Raw genomic sequence first — 21,369 nt, 5'->3', positions numbered from 1 at the left:
GGGCATAGTAGGAGCTGAGCTCAAAGAGGCAGGGTGGGTGAGGTGTTGTGTCTAAAGAAGGGGGAAATTTCTGGTTCTGGGACCTGCCCACCTTTTCCTGAAGCCAGTGGTATGTAGCTCTTCTTTCTGTAGCCATCCTCTGAACCTGAGGCCAGTAGGAGGGAAGCAGCATTCTAGCTGTGCTGCTCTCCTCCTGCAGCGTCTCTCAGAAGCCTCTGGAAAGTGCCTGTTATAGCAGGGGGGCTCCAGAGGCCCTGAGATGCCATTGACTCTGACCGCCGTATGTCCTGATGGTGGGTATACAGCTTCCTAATTCTCACAGTGGTGTGTGCACCTAACTCTGCAACTGGAAGGAATGCAGGTTCCCGAAGATTAATGTGGAAGGAACATTTTGGTGCTATCAGAGGCCCTTTGCAGGTCAATTTTAATCCTCTCCTTACCTCTTTTTAATTTTCTTGAGGAAAAGAAACAAAACCAGAAAATACTGATCTACTCGGGCTGAGAGATGTAATATAGGGTCCTGAAGCCGGAGTCCGAGGTGAGGTGGTGAGATCCAAGCTCACCTGTTTTCGAGACCTGTGAGCTTGGTCAAGTTAGTCAACCTCCCAGAGTTGCAGTTCCGTCACCTGCGCATAGGTAGTAAAACCGTTCATGAGTTGACGTGAGGAGGTTGTGTTGAGTGTCGGTTGAGATCACGTTTGTCACAGTGCTTCCCAAGTGCTAGATGGGACCCTGGAATTCTGCATCTGGACCAATACGAAGTGTAGGGCGGTCCCCCCAAGACCAGAAATAGAACAGGTTAGAACAGCAGGGAAACAAAGATGTCTTTCGTTAATTTAGCGTTTCCCAAACTTCAGTCCACCCGACCAGTCTTGGACATCTGAACCCACGCATCTCGAAAAAAGTCGGTCCGCTTCTTCAAAATGAATCCGTTCAAAAAATGTTAGAGCCCTACCACACATCGAAAGGTACTACCCTTTGCTGTAAATGCCAGGTAGACGCAGAAGTGAACGGGACAAAAGCAAAGCCAGTGATGGTAAACTTTACATCCTGTTGCCTGTGGAAGGCTGTGATCCCGAAGCTCATCTCCTTCTGTTAAGAGGGAAGAGGAGGAGGAAAGTTGTCAAAGTTTTTCCGACCCAGGTCTGAGGCTCTCTCCTTAGCACTTGTGGAGGAAGACCGAGCAGGCTGCGTGGGGAGTATGGATTTGGCATCACCGACTACCGTATCCTCAGACCACGTCCACTTGCCGCCCATGACATCAGCGTTCAAGACCCACATCTGGGGAGTCACACGAGGAGCAAAGACATGCTGATTGTCAGGAGATCTCTACCTCCCCAGTCCAAATTTTTATGCTTCTAAACTTCAGTCGAGACCCTTGACAACCCTTGTCTTTTCAGAAGCCAACCCACCCCAACTTCCTGCCTTTTCCCTAACCCCTCACTCTTGAGTCAGCATGAGGACCGCACCCCAAGATACAGCAGTGAGGGTAAGACCAGATGCTATACCATTGAATAGCAAGGATCACCAGCCGCTCTTCTGGAACAGTGGGTTTTTCTGCCCCCACCCCCGCCCCACCCTGCCTCCCACTGTGGTCACTTTGTAGGTTCTTTTCTTTGCGGGATTACCAAACCTTTCTTTAGTCCCTTTTTGTCGTTCCTGAGTTACCTTGAATTCTACAACAACTTGGGCGGATACTGTCAAATCCACCTCCTTTATCCAGTGTTTAATTAGGTCTGAATCCAAGGTGTGTATTTGCCTCGATTCGAGTAAATCTGGCTTGTCTGCTTGGAAAGCCAGTCGTACAAAGCCTTAAAATCCTCAGAGAAGACAAAAACTTAGAAGTTGAGTAAAAGATGATAGATAAGGAGGCTGGAGGGAAAACTCAAGGAAGCTTTATGCTGAATTTAAGATAGCGAATTGAATTGAATCGAATGATACACAGTGTCTTTTCTGTGATAGATTTGGTTTGGCAGTGGTTGCAGAAGGAGCCCCGTTCCTTCCCAAAGGCTGCCTCAATTTTTCTGAGGATGTATCTCAAGATCAACACTTCTCGGTCCAGAACGCTTTATGCTTCTGCTGAATAGCTGTGGACTAAATTTCATCCTCCCTCCCCGAATTCACATGTTGAAGCTCTAACCCCCTAATGTGACTCTATCTGGAGATAGGACCTTTCAGAACTCATTAAGGTTAAGTCAGGTCATAAGGGTAGGGCCTCAGTCCAGTTGGGTTGGTGGCCTTCTGAGAAGAGGAAGGGAGAGATTTCTTTCTCTTTACACACTCACTCACAGGAAAGGCCCAAGCGAGGAGACAGTAAGAGAGCCTCCACCAGGCCAAACCCTGCCAGAACCTCGATCTGGAGCTTCCAGCCTCCAGAACTTCTAGAAAACTAATTTCTGTTGCTTAAGCCACCTACTCTATGGTATATTGTCATGGCAGCCCGGGCAGATTAAGACACCTGCCTTCTCTGGAAGCAGGTGAACTAATATAGATAAAACAGGAGAGTTGGGGGATGGATACTGGGCAGCTCATGGAATTAAAGAAGTAGCTAATTAGGAGAGATTTTAGTGCCTCCAGGATGGACTGCACAGTCTCATTGGCTTAGAAGCTGTTCCTCACCTCCTACCTCTCCCGCATACAGGCATCTTAGATCCAGTGTCTTCATAGTCCCTTGGGCTCCTGTCTCCCCAGCATGAGACCTGTTCCTTTTGTTCTAATTGTAAAAGTACAGAGGAGAGGGTTCATTTTTCTAGACTTTGCTTAGATGCCACTTCCTTGGCCTGTCAGTTGGTCAAGGTGATGAAGGATGGGTGTGGGCTTGGCTTGCATCAGGGACCCTCACCTAGGCCACTCACAGTGAGGGTCATTGCAAAATCGGCAGGTTCCCGGGGCGCCTGGGTGGCTTAGTTGGTTAAGCGTCCGACTCTTGGTTTCAGCTCAGGTCCTGATCTCATGGGTTGTGAGATCAAGCCCTGCATTAGGCTCTTTGCTCAGCGGGAATCTGCTTTGCTTGGATGTTTTTTCCCTCTGCCCCTTCCCCTGCTCTCTCTCTTTCTTTCTCTAAAATAAATAAATCTTAAAACAAAACAAAACAACCCTGGCAGCTCCCTTTGGCCCACACATCAGAGCAGGAGTAGGACAGGACCTCACAAACCGGAGGATGCCAATGACAGAGGAAAGGAGACTGGACAGATGAAATAATAAATGTCCCTCTAAAGGAACGTTCCTGTCTGCCTTCCAAAAATTCCTCTTTTCGACTTCCCGTTGCCCTGAACTCCTCTTGCCTTTGCCCTCTTGACCCTTTTCCTGATCCCTAAAATTCCATACCCTTATTTCTGGCCCTTTTCTCTCCTCTAGCCTTCATTAAAGGTAGTATTCCGTCTCTACCTCCCCAGCCATATAGCAATGGCACCTTTCCCAGCTAATAACGGTGTCACATCAGAGCAGAACTTTCTTCTTTTTATTTTATTTAAATTCAATTAATTGGGCGCCTGGGTGGCTCAGTTGGTTAAGCGACTGCCTTCGGCTCAGGTCATGATCCCGGAGTCCCTGGATCGAGTCCCGCATCGGGCTCCCTGCTCGGCAGGGAGTCTGCTTCTCCCTCTGACCCTCCCGCCTCTCATGTGCTCTCTCTCTCATTCTCTCTCTCTCAAATAAATAAATTAAAAAAAAATCTTTAAAAAAAATTTTTTTCAATTAATTAACATATAGTGTATTTCAAGTTTCAGAGGTAGAGTTCAGTGATTCATCAGTTGCATATAACACCCAGTGTTCATTACATCACGTGCCCTCCTTAATGCCTGGAACTTTCTGCTCTGCAAATTTGAAAGCTCAGACTTCTTGGCTGAGAATCCCTGGTTTCTTCTCTTGCCGGAGCAGGGAAGTGCTTGAGTTTATTTACAGAACAGATGTCTGACAAGGCCACCATACCTTGAAATTCATGATTATGGTCTCTTTTCCCAACAGATTACTGTCCATACACATTTTCCCATGTTTTCCTTGCTATTTTATTATCTGATTTCCACACTCTCATTCTGCATCTTTTTTTTTTGACAGAGAGACAGCGAGAGAGGGAACACAAGCGGGGGGAGTGGAAGAGGGAGAAGCAGGCTTCCTGTGGAGCAGGGAGCCTGATGCGGGGCTCGATCCCAAGACCCTGGGATCATGACCTGAGCCGAAGGCAGATGATTAACAACTGAGCCACCCAGGCGCCCCTCTCATTCTGCATCTTATCACTATTTTGTAATCTCAAAGTAGGTTACTTCTCTATTGCGAATAAAGTTCCCTATAAAGGGAGGGGGAAAGATCTAAACTGCCAAGAGATTATCTAAAGTAGATATTTAGGGGAAAAGACAGAGGGAAATAGGAAAGAAAAGGAAGGTAGTTTGGGGAAATATCTTCATTTTAATAGACACATATTAAGGATGATTGAGGTTTTTACAAAAAATCGAATCCAGATCTTCGAAGCCTCAAAAAATCAGTGTCTGTTTACTTAATTTTTTTTCATACGTATGTTGGTTAGTTGTTTTTTCTTGAGATAGCATGAGCCACATGGTGGTTGCAGGTTTGTTTGTTTGTTTGTTTATTTATTTGTAGGCTCCACACACAATGTGGGGCTTGAACTCATGACCCTGAGATCCTGAGATCAAGAGCCATGTGCTCTACCCATTGAGCCAGCCAGGCACCCTTGAGCTTAATCTCATAATCTACCATATTCATTATCAGCAATCTAAATTATAGCCACGACATCTCCTATTTTATTTGACAAAAAAAATCCCACAACGCTTTAATACTCTGTTTCAAGTGGCTAAACCGGAAGTTTATTAAACAGATCATTTCTGTCGGGCAAACCATATGAGAAAGAACTACCCAGGAATTTTTGCAATCCGTATCTGTTAGTTTAGATTTTTCAACATCTTTGAGTAGACTATTACCTTTGTAATTTGCCCTGAATTCTTAACTCGGATGAAGAATGAATGGTTCCCAAGACATGTGTGTCCATCTCTGGACCTTCAAGCCAGCTTGACATCCCAAAGCCTTCTTAAGTCCTTTTCCTGTGAATGCATTTTTTTTTCAAGATTTTATTTATTTATTTAAAGCGAGTGCGAGCAGGGGCAGAGGGAGAGGGAGAGAGAGAATCTCAAGCAGACTCCCTGCTAAGCACGGAGCCAGACCTGGGGCTCGATCCCAGGACCCTGAGATCATGACCTGAGCCGAAATCAAGAGGCGGATGCCCGACCGACTGAGCCACCCAGGCGGCCCCCCTCCCCACATGAATGCATTTTTTTTTAAAGTAACACAGAATCCTTTACTTTATTCTTTTTTGCTAATACCAAAGAGGACTTTCATTTCCCTTTCTTGTGTCATGGTCTTGTACTCTTCTCTTTGTCCCACAGATAACAAACTCAGAGAAAGAAGAAATCATGTAGAGAAACCACCTAGGGATTCTTGACTCTCAAAATGAGGGTCACATTGCGCTTTGTGCCTCTAGGATGAATGGCCTATAGGGCCGTCAGGTTGGGTCCGCACGCCACAGGCCTGAATGGTGTTTAAGCAAAACTGTTTATAGTCTGTTGCCCTATTTCACTGGGAGTGTTCACATGATAGTTTCCAGCGTCTCTTGTCAACTGAGGCAGGCCAGCACCCCCACCAGGGTCCCCTTCCCTTCGCTGTCCCTCCCGACTTCCCCGGAGAGACTGCAGTCCCCTGTTGGCCGCCCTTTGTCATCCTAACGACCCTACTGTTTTTCTTAGGGCCGTGAAGTGGTTGTACATCTCAACTGTCCCAGTTACAATTAGGGAAACAAAGGGTGGACTGGTTTTTTAAGATACTGACCCATCTGACTTGGTGCTCTTAACTCCAGGGCCCCTATAAGCCTCAATGTACAGCCTCCGTGGAAAAAGAACCCACTGCTCATCCCTGCTGCAACTCCTATATTGTCTTGTGTGATCAGAACCTTCCTTCGGGGCTCTTGGTAATTCCCTGATAATGCAGGGCCGGCAGAAACATCTGTACTTTGCCACGACACTTTCCCGAGCCGCCTCCTCCGACACCTGCTGTCCCCGCACAAGGACAGACGTCGAAGGAAATATGAACGCGGTATCCGAGTGTCGACGGGAAGCTTTTTTGTGCTGACCGGTGGAGATTTGGGCCTTCGGACTCGTTTTGATTCTCCTCTGCTTCTCCTCTGCTTCTCTCTCCCAGCCGACACCGGCGACTGGCTCCGGCCACGTCGGCGAGTGTTTCCAGACTCCGAGCCCACGGGGAAGGCAGGGAGCGTATGGGGATGACATAGACCGGGCCTCGGACAAAGCACCGGTGATGGTCATCGGGCGACACATTTCCGGGGAAATGGTGGCAGGCTGGGGCATGCCTGTCCCCTCCGTGTCCGGCCACAGCTGCCCCCTTCCTCCTGGGTAGTGTTTGTAAGCCGCTCTCTTCTCCGCGTCCCCAAGGTGTTATTCCCAGGGCTCTCCACCTGTCTCACGCCTCCCCTCTTTTTCTCCTGTTTTCCATCAGGTGGCAGCAGACTTCCAAGTCTTCAGGTCTGTCCGGTGGCTTGCAGCCTGTGGGTGCCAAAGCTGATGCCCTCAGGGAAGAAATGGAGGAAGCTGCCAACAGAGTGGAGATTTGCAGGGTACCCTCCCCCCCCACCCCCGTCTTTGCTCCTCTTTACCGGGACAGATGGGGGAACCCTAAGGGAGTCCCTTTTTCCTCACTGGCATTTTATTAAAACCTAAGCGGGAGCTCTGGTTGAGCTGAATGTCCCCAAGCTTGCCTGCTGGTGTCTCTAGAGCCTGGGGTGAGCCCTAAGAGTTGGGGGCTTCGAGGCGGCCTCAACAGGGAGGACAGCAGTGCGTTAGCAGCAGGGTTCCCGTGCGTCGGGCACAGAGGAAGTAGCCTTGGTGTATCTGTGAAGCTTTTGTGAGGTACCTGAGTCCCACAGAATGGACTCTCGGCCGGGTGGAACAGTTGAGAATTTAGACAGTAGACCAACCTTGACTCGCTGTTGGTATTAAATTGTTTATCTTTTTGTTCACCTGGTAATGATATTTCCTGAGTCACTTGACCCATCTCCTGCCTCCTGGGACATAGTCAACTGTGAAGTTGAAATGCTGACCAGGGAGATAGTCTGCGAAAAGAGGAGTTCCCTCTTGTTAAGAGAGGAATGTCGCATTCTAAGAAATCCATGCCTCTGCCCTTGGGAATGTCAGAAGCGCTTTGTTACACCTGTTCAGACGTTTCCCATCTTTGCCACAAATGTTGTATGGGGCAGAACTAGCAAGACCCCGTTCATGAGACTGTGTGTATATGCACATCTATATACACGTAGATATGTCCGTTCTGGTTTAGATCCAAGGAACAAGAGGATCACATTTTCTGGAAGCGTGCTGGCTACCCACGTATTGTCTTCATCTCATACATTTTTGTTTTTTGTTTTTTGCTTTTTTAAGATTTTATTTTATTTATTTGAGAGACCGCATGCGCGAGTTGGGGGAGAGGCAGAGGGAGAAGCAGACTCCCCGCTGAGCAGGGAGCCCCATGAGGGACTCGATCCCAGGACCCCAGGATCACGACCCAAGCCAAAGGCAGATGCTTAACCAACTGAGCCACCCAGGCGCCCCCTAATCTCATACGGTTTTAAAAGAGCGTCGCCACTTGGCATGCAGACATCTCTGTTCTTTGTGGCTTTCTCTAGTCTTGTCAGCTTGCCCTCTGGCTTCTCTTTTTATAGCCGCTCTGTGCGGGGTGGCTTAACCTTGCATTCAGGTGACGTTCAGGGTCAGATAGAATTGCTGTCTGGAATTAGGAACCCTGACGAGTCGGTAAAGAATTCATGATCTCTCCGCCTACAGTACCATGGACTCGAGCAAAGTAAGACTTTGAAATACTTCATCAGGTCCCAAGACACATCGTGAGTACGGCTGATTTGTCAGTTGAACTCCCGTGTAAAAGACAAATACTTAGCTGGTGCCATTTGTGAAGTCTAACTCTCATGCTGATCTCACTTTGACTCTGTGTAGTGTCTACCCATTTTACCGTGGACTTGTGTTCTTTAGTTAAGAGTCCCGTTTCTTACAAAATCACCCCGTAACAGACAAGAGACAGTGGTGTTGAGGGGATGCTGGATATGACTCTCCAAGTACGTCAGAACAGGAGTTTAATACCTTCACTGTTCTGTAGCTCTTTACGTGTGCTGTTTTTTTTACCAAAAAAATATGTTCAGCTCCCTTTGAAAGATTAAAGAAGTAATACGTTTCACCATAACCAGTGAAAAAGCATGAAAATATATCAAGAAGAAACACCAGTAATTGCCCCCCATTCCTACCCAGCAACCCCTCTGTTTCCAGAGAGAGTGGCCAATTCCCCTTCTTCACCAATATTTATTCGGAATTGTTGTGAACAATGGTGCTCTGTTACATGCTGAGTGGACATAAAAGTGATAAAGGAGGTCAGCTGTAGAGCCTTTATATAGACTCCCACCCCTTTTTTTCATTATCATACAAACATACGCTCATAGAATTTTCCTAGTTACTTGTTTTGTGTGTGTGTGTGTGTGTGTGTGTTTATAGAACAGTTCTGTTGCTTATATTAATTTACCACTTGCTTTTCTCAATTAATACATCCTGGATATCTCTCCAGGTTAGTAGCTATCGCTCTAACTTAGTCTTTTTAATAAAGTCCGTAGTATTCCATCATAGGGATACGTATACACCATGATTTGTGTAACTCTTTTCCTGTTGATGGGTATTCAAACTAGTATGTTTTGTTTTTTGCCCTCACCAGGAATGATACAGTCAGCATCTTTATATGTATATTCTTATGCACTGGTAATTTTTTTTTATGGGATAGCTTTCCCAAAGTGATATTTTTAGGTCAAAGACTATACATTTTAAATTTTGATAGTGACAGTTCACTTCTCTCAAAAGGAAATAGTTCACATTCCCACCAGCAATATACAAAATTGCACATTTCCCCACATCTTTCCCTGTGATGTATATTGTTCCTGTTTTCAACTTTTGCCAGTCTGGTGAGGGGGAAAAAGCTGACTTATCTCTGTTACTGTAATTTTAATTTCCCTGACTATTAGCAATGCTGAGTGGATCTTTGTGTCTTTATTGGATATTCTTCAGATACACATAGACATTCCCAGGTTGGCAAATTGCCTTTTTGTATTGGCAATTGGACCAACGTTTCTGTTTTTCTTAAATATCAATTTATAAATTTTTTTCTCTGCATATTAGGGGTATTAAACTTTCTTCTGTCTGTTGTGTTGCAGATCATTTTTCCAGTCTGCTATTTGCCATTTGGCTTTGTTGATGTCTGCCATTTAAAAACTTGTTTATATACGTGTATTCCTTTGCATGGGAAAATATCCCAGGCATCTTCCACCTCAAGGTTGAAGCATTTGGTGTGGTCTGTGTTTTGAGTATTGGCCATTCCAGCAGAGATGCAGTGGTGTCTCGTTGTTCTAAATTGTATTTCACAGATGCCGTAAGATGATGAACATCTTTTCACACACTTACTTGCCATCTGTACATATACTTTGGTGATATGTCTGTTCAGGTCTTTTGCCCATTTTTAAATCAGGTTGTTATTTAGCATTGTGTTGTTTCATCTCCAAGTATTGGGGGTTTTTTCCAGCTCTATTTCTGTAGTTTTATTTCTGGTTTAATTCCACTGTGGTCAGAGAGCCAATACTGTATGATTTCAATTCTTTTAGATTTGTCAAAATGTGTTTTATGGCCCATGATGTGATCTATCTTAGTGGACATTCCTTGCGAGCTCAGGAAGAATGTGTATTCTGCTGTTGTTGGATGAAGTAGTCTGTGGATGTCAGCTCTATCTAGTTAATGGATGGTGCTGTTGAGTTGAGCTCTGTCCATACTGCAGTTCTCCCTGCTGGAGCTGTCCATTTCTGATAGATCGGTGTTAAAGTCGCCAGCTGTAAGAGCGGATTCCTGTATTTCTCTTTGCAGTTCTATCACTTTTGCCGCATGTACTTTGATGCTGTGTTGTTAGGTGCACATGCACGAAGGATTGTTACATCTTGTAGAATGACCCCTTTAGCATTAATGTTGTCCCTCTTTATCCCTGATAACTTCTCTCACTCCGAATGCCAGTCTGGGGGACATATAGCCAGCCACTCCCACTTTCTTTTGATTAGTGTTAACAGGGTATGCCTTTCTCCATCTTTTTAATCTATACATATCTTTTTTTTTTTTTTAAAGATTTTATTTATTTGACAGAGACACACCGAGAGAGGGAACACAAGCAGGGGGAGTGGGAGAGGGAGAAGCAGGCTTCCCATTGGGCAGGGAGCCCGATGTGGGGCTCGATCCCAAGACCCTGGGATCATGACCTGAGTCGAAGGCAGACACTTAACGACTGAGCCACCCAGGCGCCCCATAATCTACACATATCTTTATATTTAAAGCGGGTTTCTTGTACTTATAGTTGGGCCTTGGTTTTTGATCCACTCTGACAATCTCTGCCTTTTAATTGGGGTCTTTTCATTTTTGTTCAAATAATTATTGAATATAGTTGGGTTAATATCTACCATAATTGTTCCTGTTTTTTATTGGTTGCCCTTGTTCTCTATTACTATTTCTGCCTTCAGGTTTTCTGCCTTTTGAGTTTTACTTTAGCATTTTATATGGTTTTATTTTCTGTCCTTTCTCAGCATATCAATTATACTTTTTTGTTTTAGGTTTTTTTAGTGGTTGCCTTAGAGTTTGCAGTATACATTTACAACTAATCCATATCCACTTTGGAATAGCTAGATACTGTTTCATTTATAGTGCAAGTATCTCTTAGTAAGAAAATGTCACATAGATATGGATACATTGTTGCTATCGTTATGAACAAACACCAGTTTGATTAAGAATAAGAAAAATAAAAGTTTTATTGTAGCTTCACTACCCATTCTCTGATGCTCTTCTCTTCTTTGGGTAGGTCTGAGTTTCTGACCTATATCTTTTTCATTCTCTCTTAAAGAACTTTTTTTTTTTTTTTTTAAACATTTCTTATTAGATCTGTGGGCAACAAAGTTTCTTCAAGTCCCTTTTGAAGGTAATTTTGTAGGGTACAGAATTCTCGGTTGAAGGGTTTTGATTTTGTTTTTTTGGTTTTGTTTTTTTTTTCTTCTCAACACTTTAAATATTTTACCCCACCCTCTTCTGGCTTGCATGGTTTCTGAGGCAAGGTCAGATGTAATTTTTTTTTTTTTTTAAATATTTGGTCTTTGAATTCTTTATGTGACTTTTTTTTTTAAAGATTTTATTTATTTGACAGAGAGACACAGCGAGAGAGGGAATACAAGCAGGGGGAGTGGGAGAGGAAGAAGCAGGCCTCCCGCGGAGCAGGGAGCCCGATGTGGGACTCGATCCCAGGACCCCAGGATCATGACCTGGGCCGAAGGCAGACGCTTAACGACTGAGCCACCCAGGCGCCCCTCAGATGTAATTCTTATCTTTGGTCTTCTCCTGGCAAATGCTTTTAACCTCTGGCTTCTTTGAATATTTCATTATTATTGATTTTCTGAAGTTTGAATATGATATGCCCAGGTGTCATGTTTTTTTTTTCTTTTTTAACCAAAAGCCTAATATCCCAAGTCATGACTATCTAGCTAATATTTTTAAAATTTAACTATAAGGAGTGGCCACTAGAAAGAATGTTTATCTGGGGGTAATGAGCTACAAAACCATCTGGTCCCATTTTTGTAAACCAAGCAATCATACAAAACATATGACTGATTAAAATAGATACAAAATGATCAGCCATCATGGTATTTAGAGCTTATCTCTGTGTGGTGGGATGGCAGGTGAATTTGGTTTTTCACTCTGTATCTTTCTGAGTGTGGATTGGTTGCCAAATCAGAAAACAAATGATTTTTGAAGCACATGAAACTCTGGTGATTATTGATGTGTTGTTTTTTTTTTTTCTTTGTAAAAAAAATTCACTAATGATTTAGATACATGGAAATTGGATTTAGTTTCCACTTTTATTTCTGACTTTGGAGTGTGGCTTATTTGGGACCCGTATTGTTAACTCAGTAAGACAGTAATCTAATTATACCTTTAAAAAACCTTGTGGTATTCCTGAGGGCACTCACAGACGGTCTGTCTGCCTTTTCTAGGATTATCTTTTGGCAAAGCTCGAATGCTGAGTCACTGACGGTGTATTCAGTGTGACATTTAGTCTTTCAGGGGTCCCTCCTTTGCCTGCTGAGCCATTTTGATCCTTTGACCCTTTGTGTTTTCCCTGACTTGACATACCTCCCTCAGGACTGACTGCCAGTGATGGATGTCTCCTGACCAAAGAAAGCTGCTTGGCGGGGGCGGGGGGGGGCGGTGGATGGCAGACGAAGTCGATTCCTCTAGAACCTTTGCTAGATTCAGCAGCCCCACAAAGGCTTTCATTGCCGGGATGCTCCGATGAGGGGGAGCTGAGGCTTAGAACCCATTTTATTCCTTGGGAAAGTTACCATTGCTGAGCCTGTGTTTCTCCGTCCCTTATATCAGCAAATAGTTACAAAGCCCCTACTAATGTGCAAAGCACATTTCAGATGGTGGAGGACAGACAGGAGATAAGATCCTTGAACTCTCGGTAGCCACTCATCCAAAATTGGAAATTGAGCACTTTACCCTAAGAGAGTTAGATGAGAACTCCAAGTGACATTGTGCTTGGCACTTAGGTTGTTCCCAACGAATGTTAATTCATTTCCCCCTCCTCTTTCTTCATTCTTTGAAACTGGACCAAGTGTAGCATTGACTAATCTGTGCTTAAAGCTCTCCAGAGAACAGATTTCCCTTTTAACTCTGTGCCTTGGGTACAAGAACTCTTCCACACGGTTTGCCTGTCAAGGATACTTGAAGAGGAAACAGATTGCTGCTCACATCCCAGTGTTCTCACTGAGAATAGCTTAATGGACAGCTGGAGGGGCTGAGGGTTGGTGGGGTTGGTGCAGAATGCTTGAGGTTTCCATGCATCAGGCTCTTGCTGAAGCACGGAGTGGGTCGCTTGAATTCATTCAGCATCTGGATCAGCTTTCTTGTGCTGTTCTCCTATTTTCCTCAACGCAGACATCATAGATTCTTCTCTCGACTAAGCATCCCTTGTAAAGATCTCCTACTTAAGGCTCCCAGACAGGGAGGACCTTTAGAGCTCACCTGGCTTGTGCAGACAAGGTCACACACACAGCATGCTAAAAATCATGGTTAGTGACCGAGTCTGCATCCTTCCCAGAATGTACTTTTACCGTACCTCACTATGGGTGTTTCTGTGGAACTGAAACCGTTCTCCTCCGGGGAGGACACATTCCAGATTCAGATGCAGTGTTAGGTCGTTGCCCCCTGATCCCACGCAGAGCCGGATGGCGAAGGACAGTTAACACCATGAGATTTGCCTGGGGCATTGACTAAATCCCGGTTTTTCCAAATTTTGAATCAGCAACCCTCCTTTGAACCTGCCCATCTGTCTTTGCCAACTTCCCCCAAATTGGTGCGTTTCCGCCTCTTTCCCATATGCTTGTGATGGACCAGTCAGTGTTGGGGGCGAAGGAGAGCAAAGCAGTGCAACCATCAAGGAAAAGAAAGGGCGGACCATTTTCAGGAGTGGTGACACAGACTACAGAGATGTATGGAAGTAATTTGCACATCACTCCCCCACACCAGCTTTCCGGACGTGGTTCATGCTTTATAATCCCTGGGGAAATTGCCTGGCAGAGGTGCTCTTTCCACACTTACTCATTCTCTGGAGTCATGGCTGGGAAACGCGGGAATGCCCATGAGAAAAGTCTGGGCCATGGCGGGAATCATTTAAAATGAGATTAGACAGCAGTGAAGGTTCTTGCTTCTACGAAGTCTAGACTCATGCATTAGCCGCTAGAGTGTTCTCTGTTTTACCTCGGTTGTGCATTTTACCTTCCACAGGACCAGCTCTCAGCAGACATGTACAGTTTTGTGGCCAAAGAAATCGACTATGCAAACTACTTTCAAACGGTAAGGGTCTAGAAAGGTAAGAGCACGTCGGGTTTGCTCACAAGAGTCAGGATGTGAACAGGAAGGAACGTGGCATGGAACCGAAGGGCGCTCGGTGGAGCACCTCATGGGAAAGAGTATGGTTTTTAACTCTTCTGACTGTGAATAAGTCCAGTCTTCTATTTCTCCTTGTATGGATTTCTCTAAAAACCTAAGAATAAAACTCAACCCATCTATGAAGGTGATCATGACTCCGTGGTCTATGGTGGTGGTTCTCAACCAGAGGGTGATTTTGTTCCCTCCTCCAGTGGATGTCTGGCCATGTCTACAGGCACTTGAGGCCATCACCATGAGGGGGAGGAGGTGCATCTAGGGAGGAGAGGTCAAGGGTGAGGCTAAGCATCCTCCAGTGCATGGGACGGTCCCCCAAAGCAAAGAATGACTCAGTCCCAAATGTCAGTCAGGCCAAGGTCACAAAAGCCGGGTCTGTCATAAACAAGGAACTTGGGGAGAAGAAGATAACCCTGCCCCCAGCTCATAATTGTTTCTCATTTCGATTTTGGCCGAAGACCATGACAAGTAGGTATACGGTGATTAATGGGGCCTGTTTGCCTGATTCTCATCGATGAAAGCAGATTTAGACCAGAGAGAAACAGGATCTGAGTCATCCATACTTGAATAATCTGGTCCAAATAATTAAGACCCTGGCTCTCTACCAGGGTAAGTGCAAGGCAAGTCGAAAACAAAATAAAACAAAACCAGCACTAATTAAAAAAAAAAACTTGAGAGAAAAAATACAAATTAAAAATCCAGTTAAGTTCACGTGCCTTCTAAGCTGGGGACAAAACTCAAACCTTAAATGATTGGGGAAGTGATGGGATGATAAGGAAGGTAAGGAGGAGAAAAAGAAGGAAAAATCCCGAAAATTTTAAAATTGTAAGCACCCTGGGCCGGTAGCAGTCCCCCAACGCTGTGATCAGTGAGTGGTCCAGACCTTGAGAGGCATTCCCTTGACCCCAAAAAAAGAACTGATAAGCATTCCTTCCAGCCTGGAAAGTTTATTTTAAAATAATAGCACTTTCTCAAGTATATTCCATTGGGTATATTTACAGAGATAATACTTTAGAATTTCTGGAACTTAATGACATTCCAAAGCTTTCTTGGACTGCCTCCCTGCCATTTATGTACCATTTTTTCCCCAATGTTCTGATTCTTTTTTTTTTTTAATTTAATTAACTAGTGTTTAGTTTTTACTTGGAGATAAGAGTATCTGCCCCGCGTGCCAAGCGTTTAAATGGAGCGATTCTCTCCCCTTTCCCTCAAGCACACCCAGTTGTGGCGTGGGGGTCTCAGAACAGAAATGGCAGGACTGTTGCTTACCGGGGTTCATCTGCTCGTTAACATTTCAGCAGCTGTTTTAGTGGCGGGAGGGTCAAAACAGGGAAATTGAAAGAATTTGGGTTTTGGGGGCTATATCATGGAGGCAGAGTAATTTCACCTCCCAAGGTCCTTGAGGATTGCGGACCAAGCCACAGGGTTTCTTTTTTTTTTTTTTTTTTTTAAAGATTTTATTTATTTATTTATTTGAGAGAGAGAGAGAGCACGAGAGGGAAGAGGGCAGAGGCAGAAGCAGACCCCCCGCCGAGCAGGGAGCCCGATGCGGGACTCGATCCTGGGACTCCAGGATCATGACCTGAGCCGAAGGCAGTCACTTAACCAACTGAGCCACCCAGGCGCCCAAGCCACAGGGTTTCTGATCACTTATATATTAAACTGACTTTGCAGAAACCAAGATATATACACCCTAGCATTTAGCTCTGTCTTCTAGGCAAATGGATTTTTTTTTTAAAGATTTATTTATTTCTTTGATAGCATGAGAGCATGCATGCTTGGGGTGGGGGAGGAGCAGAGGGAGAGAGAGAATCCCAGGCAGACTCCCCACCGAGCACGGAGCCCAACACAGGGCTTGATCCCACGGCCCGGAGATCGTGACCTGAGCCAAAACCAAGAGTCGGACGCTTCACCGACTGAGCCACCCAGGTGCTCCTAGGCAAATGGATTTCTAAATGTGTTCCCCGTTTATAGTTTCCTGTTGTACCTCTGTCTGTTGCCTTTGCTTTGAGCATGGGGTGCAAGGCAAGGTAAGGTTACGGTGAAGGCAAGCCGTCTGTGTCAGGCGCCAGGCCCGGGGTGGTCCCCCCTCATCCTCAGTGGCTCTCCTGCCTCGAAAATGTCCACTTGTTGGGGACTCCTTTGCTCCCAAGGCTAAGGAGGAGGCAAGCTCGAGTCATCATTTGAGGCGGCCTGAGAGAGAGCAGGGGACTCTGCCACCCTCCCTGCGAATCAGGTAGCACCTTCACGCAGAGCCCCCCACGGCGCACAGCAGCTGCGCTCCCCACCCTCCAGCAAAGGGGATGCTCGCCCTTGTGTCTCCTCAGCTCATCGAAGTGCAAGCAGAGTACCACAGGAAGTCACTGGCCCTCTTGCAGGCTGTGTTGCCTCAGATAAAAGCACAACAGGGTAAGTGCAGACCTTTCTTGGAGCGGGGAGGTGGGTGAGGCCGCTTGCCCGCTGGGACGAGACCCTCAGGCCCCGATCTCCTCCACCCTCACGCACCTCTCAACAGGCCCACATTGAGACGAGCCTCTAGAACTTCCCACGCTGGTCCTTTGAGCCAGCACACCGACACACACACTGCTCCCTGCAGGGGATGAGTTGGGGGGTGTGCGTGGGTGTGTGTGGTTGGTGCGTATCCAGCACGAAGCCCGGCAGGTCCAGACGCAGCTCACCAGCCATCTGCCCCGCCGGGCTCCTCCCTCCTCCCCAAACCACAAGAATGGAGACTCAGCGGGGCCTCCGTGTCCTGGGGAGTCAGGCAGATCTTTGACCAGAGGAAAAGAAATATTCGAGCATGAGTGCCCTTCACTGACTGCTGACGGGCCCCTCTCTTGCTTCCCCGCTCAGAGGCCTGGGTGGAGAAGCCTTCCTTCGGGAAGCCTCTGGAGGAGCACCTGATGATCAGCGGCCGGGAGATCGCCTTTCCCATCGAGGCCTGTGTGACAATGCTGCTTGAGTGTGGGATGCAGGAGGAGGTAGGTCCGGGGACGGCTGAACCCAGCCCCCAGCAGGTGTCTTCTCCGGGCCACAGAGCCTGCGGGATCTTCTCCTCTCCCCGTCCTGCAGCACACACATTGGTCCTGTTTTCTCCCGTGAGCCTTCACTTGGACTGTGGGAGGCTGATACCGCTGGCCCCCAAGGAACGTCTAGCCGCCCTCCAGCCGTCCTGTCTCCATATTCCCCAGGATGTGTCCACGCTGCTCCCCCTTCCCTCCTTTTCCTCTTCTTCTGCACCCTCCTCCTCCTCCTCTTCCTCCTCTTCTTTCTTTGCTTGATGGGTTCCCTCATTTTAAAAATAGACCTTCTAACCTTTTTGATCATAACTCTTTTCTAGAGATCCCGAAAGTAGGATTGATAGTGACGTTAGCAAGCCCGTCTTGAGGGCCACATGTGAAGAAGTCTATGGGAAATGGGCGACTGTTGTTTTATTGCCGTGTAAATGGTCTCCTGGGACGTGGACCTCGAGTTTGGTCCCTTCTGTGGGCTATTTTAAAAATCTCTGGTCCATCTTCCTTTGATCTGATCGGCCAGTCGAGATTCACTTAGGGCGTGCCGTGCATTTATCGCTGAGCGGGGTGTACAAGGGGGAGATGGTGGCTTATGAACGTGCTGGGGGACATGTGTCTAGCATCCATCAAATGCACCCGATTAATTCAGATTAATTCAGATTAATTCAGAACAGCTGCGAGTCTTTACGTGGGCCCTGGGTCACGTGGGACAAACTGAGGTGAGTCTGCACCAGAGAAGGAAGCTAATGAGCGTCCGAATGCACGTTGGTCACTGCCTCTGTGCCAGACATGTTGACAGGTGGCCTGTTCTCAAGGGATGGGGATAAATGTGGGGTTTGGGACCACGTTTTAAGTGTCGGGCATTCCTGTGTCTGTTATCAGTTACTAGATGAGGAGATCTTTACAGTCCCTGAGCCAGAGCCTTATGGACGGAGGTGAACTGAGCCTCCCCACCCCACCCCCACCCCCCTGCCATCGCTTTTTAAAATTACGGAAAAACTGCAACACATAAAGATAAAATAATGAGCCTCATCACCCAGCTTACGGACAATCCTGCTTCCCCTCTGCCTCCGTTCCTGCCCCCGCCCAACGCCTGCCTTGGATAATTGGGAGCCCATCCCAGACACTGTGTCATTTCACCTGTAATACTTCAGTATGTTTCTCTAAAAGATAGGGAATAAATAGTAATTACATATAATATAGAACATAAAAACATCATATACAAAAAGGAAACAGAATGTGTTAATATCTTCAAATATCTAATCCGCGTCCACGGGTTCTTTCTGCCTCTCCCTCAACCACCCCCCTCCCTTTTCTGTTTCTCCCTACTTTGTACCAGCTTTTCTCCTTTTAGTAGCAGAAATGCTCAGGTTGTCCCAAGCCTGGGAAAAAGAAAAAAATCTTTTTTCGACCCAACTACAGCCTCTTCCTTCCCCAGCTCTTTGGTTTTGTTTTTGCCTTGGCTCCCCGGTTTCCCTCTCGCCCCTGCCAGCACCGTCGGGATTATCAGCACCATCACCCCATCCCTGCCCTCGGGGAACATTTGGGGTCCTCCCCGCTCCTCTGGGCTCCACTCCCATGTGTGCCGCCATTTCTTCATTATGCACCCACAGATTTTCCTCAGACGCCCCCAAACTGGACTCACTAGCTTTTGTAAGAATCTCCTCCTCCTCCTCTTGGTTTTTATCTGTCGCTCAGTGAAACAGCCTTCTCAGTAACACAGTCAAAAATCTGTAGGCTTCTGTTTGACAACGCTACTCGCTTCTCTTTGGCATTGTCCGTCACCAAGTGCCATTGCGTTTGGTTTCCTCCTCGGCAGTGGCATGGTTTTATGAGAGTCCGATCCACTGCTTTGGTATCTGCTGTAGCTTGGTCTTGGTCACATCAGCCTTAGTTATACACTAGTCCAAACATATTTATGGAGCTTCTTCACATAAACGGAGGAAGAGAGCTTTGGACATCTGCTTAGAACGGAGTTAGCCATCTTAGCAGGCCAAACACTCCGTATTCCAAACCAGGCACATTTTCTTCTGAAGAACCTTTGGAGATCCAAATGGTGGCCACGCAAGGTTGAAAGAGCAAGGACTATTCTGCCAGCCCATTTCTCAGTCTGTGGGCTGCATCACAGAACCCCAGGAGCTGAGAAAGCGAAACCAATCAATAGCTCTTCGACCATGTCCAACTCACCTGTGGCTTGGGGGGGTTCCGTTCTACTGGTGACCTGCATTTGTCTCTTCAGCACACCCCTGTCTTCGTCGTCGTCTTCATCGTCTTCTTCTTCCTTCCTCTTCTTCTTTCTCCTTTTTTCTTCCTCTTTTTCTTTCTTCTTCTTTCTTCTTCTTCTTCTTCTTTCTTCTTTCTTCTTCTTCTTCTTCTTTTTCTTCTTCTTCTTCTTCTTCTTCTTCTTCTTCTTCTTCTTCTTCTCTTTCTCTTCAGAGCTCACTTTTGTACAAGGTACAGTGGTTCGCTTGGAAGAGGTGACAGGGATTCAGAAGTAACTTTAAGAATGAAACACGGAGGGGCCAACCGAGGCATCGCTCCCTGAAAAGCCACCCCTAGTTTGCCCGTCCCCTAAGGACATAGACTTGGCCTCTAAAAGTAGAGCCCTGCGTCTCCCAGGACACACACACGCACGCATGCACGCACATGCACTTACCCTGCAGGGAGCAGGGCAACTATAATATTGGGAGATGGTGATGGGGAAAACGCATCGAGGAGATTTTGGAGGAAGGGAGCCAGGGAGACTTTGTGTTTGTTCCTTTTGCTCGTGTGCCTTTGAGTTGCAGGGCTGTGCACTGACCCCCTGTGCTGTCCTAGGGACTCTTCCGAGTAGCGCCGTCTGCCTCCAAGTTGAAGAAGCTGAAGGCTGCTCTGGACTGCTGTGTGGTGGATGTGCAGGAGTACTCAGCAGACCCCCACGCCATCGCAGGTGGGCGCCCCCGGCCCCTTAGCCAGGGGCTCCCTTGTGCTGGAGGGGCTCACGGGGAAGGGCGCGTGGTCACGTGACCCTCGAGCCAGTGGCTTCCCAGCATGCATCAGATGTATCCATTCAAGGCTCAGTTTTAAGCCTGATTGCACCCACGTGCTGCGGGTGATGCCAGCTGGTAGGACGCGTCTGTGTGAGTGTAAAGTGGCTCAGAACCAATATTGTGTCGATATCCAGGAGCTTTGAAATCTTACCTCCGAGAGTTGCCGGAACCTCTGATGACCTTTGAACTCTATGACGAGTGGATTCAGGCTTCCAAGTGAGTACACCACGTTTTGCAGTGTGTGGTTGGGTGGCATTTATTTGGAAGTATTTACTGAAATTAGGAAAGTGTGCGACCTATGATCTTACAACTCCGCTTCTTGGTGTATATCATGGAGAAGTGCTCATACTTGGACCCAGAGAAGCATGTACAAGGATGCTGATGACAGTGTTACTTTGAATAGCAAAAGCTTAGATATGATTAAAGATGTATTGGTGGGGGGACCAGGGGCATGAAGAAATAAACCATGGCATATCTACACTGCGACATACTCTGTAGTGCTTAAAAACCCTGGTCGAGGGGCGCCTGGGTGGCTCAGTCATTAAGCATCTGCCTTCGGTTCAGGTCATGATCCCGGGGTCCTGGGATCGAGCCCCGCATCGGGCTCCCTGCTCCGCGGGGAGCCTGCTTCTCCCTCTCCCGCTCCCCCTGTTTGTGTTCCCTCTCTCGCTGTGGCTCTCTCTGTCAAGTAAATAAATAAAATCTTTAAAAAAAAAAACCCTGGTCGAGCTATTCCTGCTAACACAAAAAGATAGGAAGACTTAACTTTTCAGTGAAATAAAACAAGTTAATAAGGACACATACGATATTTTGTGTTTTTTTTTTTTTAAACACAGTCAAAACCATACAATTTTAGGAATGCATCTATAGATGCATAAATGCATAGAAGGTTCTGGAAGGGCTCACACAAGTGGATCGTTGTGATTCCTTCTGGAGAGAAGAATAGAACAAGGGAGGGGCCGTAGGGTCTTCACTCTTACTTGTAATCGTTACAAATATATTAATAACGGCTCATTAGTAGCTAATATAAAAGCTTGACATCTGGTCTGCAGGCTGCCCTCAGCCGGGTGCCTCAGAAGGGACATGATTTCTAGAGCTCTCTAGTCGTAGGTTTAGTCTCAAAGCACAGCCAGCTTAGGTTGTCGGGAGGAATGCTCGAGTATGCATGTGCTTCTTTGGGCCCTGCAAGAGCCCAGCTGACCTCCAAGGGAAGCCAGGCTCTGTGTGTGTGGC

At 46.6% G+C, this 21,369-nt stretch overlaps 1 protein-coding gene across 5 annotated transcripts in view; it reads left to right on the top strand.

The window, feature by feature from the left end:
- Positions 1 to 21,369, top strand: part of ARHGAP44 (Rho GTPase activating protein 44) — a 132,723-nt gene that overhangs the window by 82,374 nt on the left and 28,980 nt on the right. For all 5 annotated transcript variants that reach the window (XR_014140619.1, XM_081805692.1, XM_081805691.1 and 2 more), the window contains exons 7-12: positions 6,520 to 6,637; positions 13,935 to 14,003; positions 16,421 to 16,502; positions 16,947 to 17,074; positions 19,925 to 20,036; positions 20,271 to 20,352. Coding sequence is in view for 4 of the 5 variants with exons in the window: in XM_081805692.1 (XP_081661818.1) it covers positions 6,520 to 6,637; positions 13,935 to 14,003; positions 16,421 to 16,502; positions 16,947 to 17,074; positions 19,925 to 20,036; positions 20,271 to 20,352 (591 nt within the window). In the remaining variant the exon portion in view is untranslated. The remainder of the gene's footprint in view (positions 1 to 6,519; positions 6,638 to 13,934; positions 14,004 to 16,420; positions 16,503 to 16,946; positions 17,075 to 19,924; positions 20,037 to 20,270; positions 20,353 to 21,369) is intronic.

This window comes from Leptonychotes weddellii, chromosome 15, assembly GCF_054177405.1.
Source record: "Leptonychotes weddellii isolate Sample4059 chromosome 15, ASM5417740v2, whole genome shotgun sequence".
Taxonomy (NCBI): Eukaryota; Metazoa; Chordata; class Mammalia; order Carnivora; family Phocidae; genus Leptonychotes; species Leptonychotes weddellii.
The sequence above is the reverse complement of the archived record's forward strand: the minus strand, read 5'-3'. Positions and strand labels throughout refer to the sequence as shown.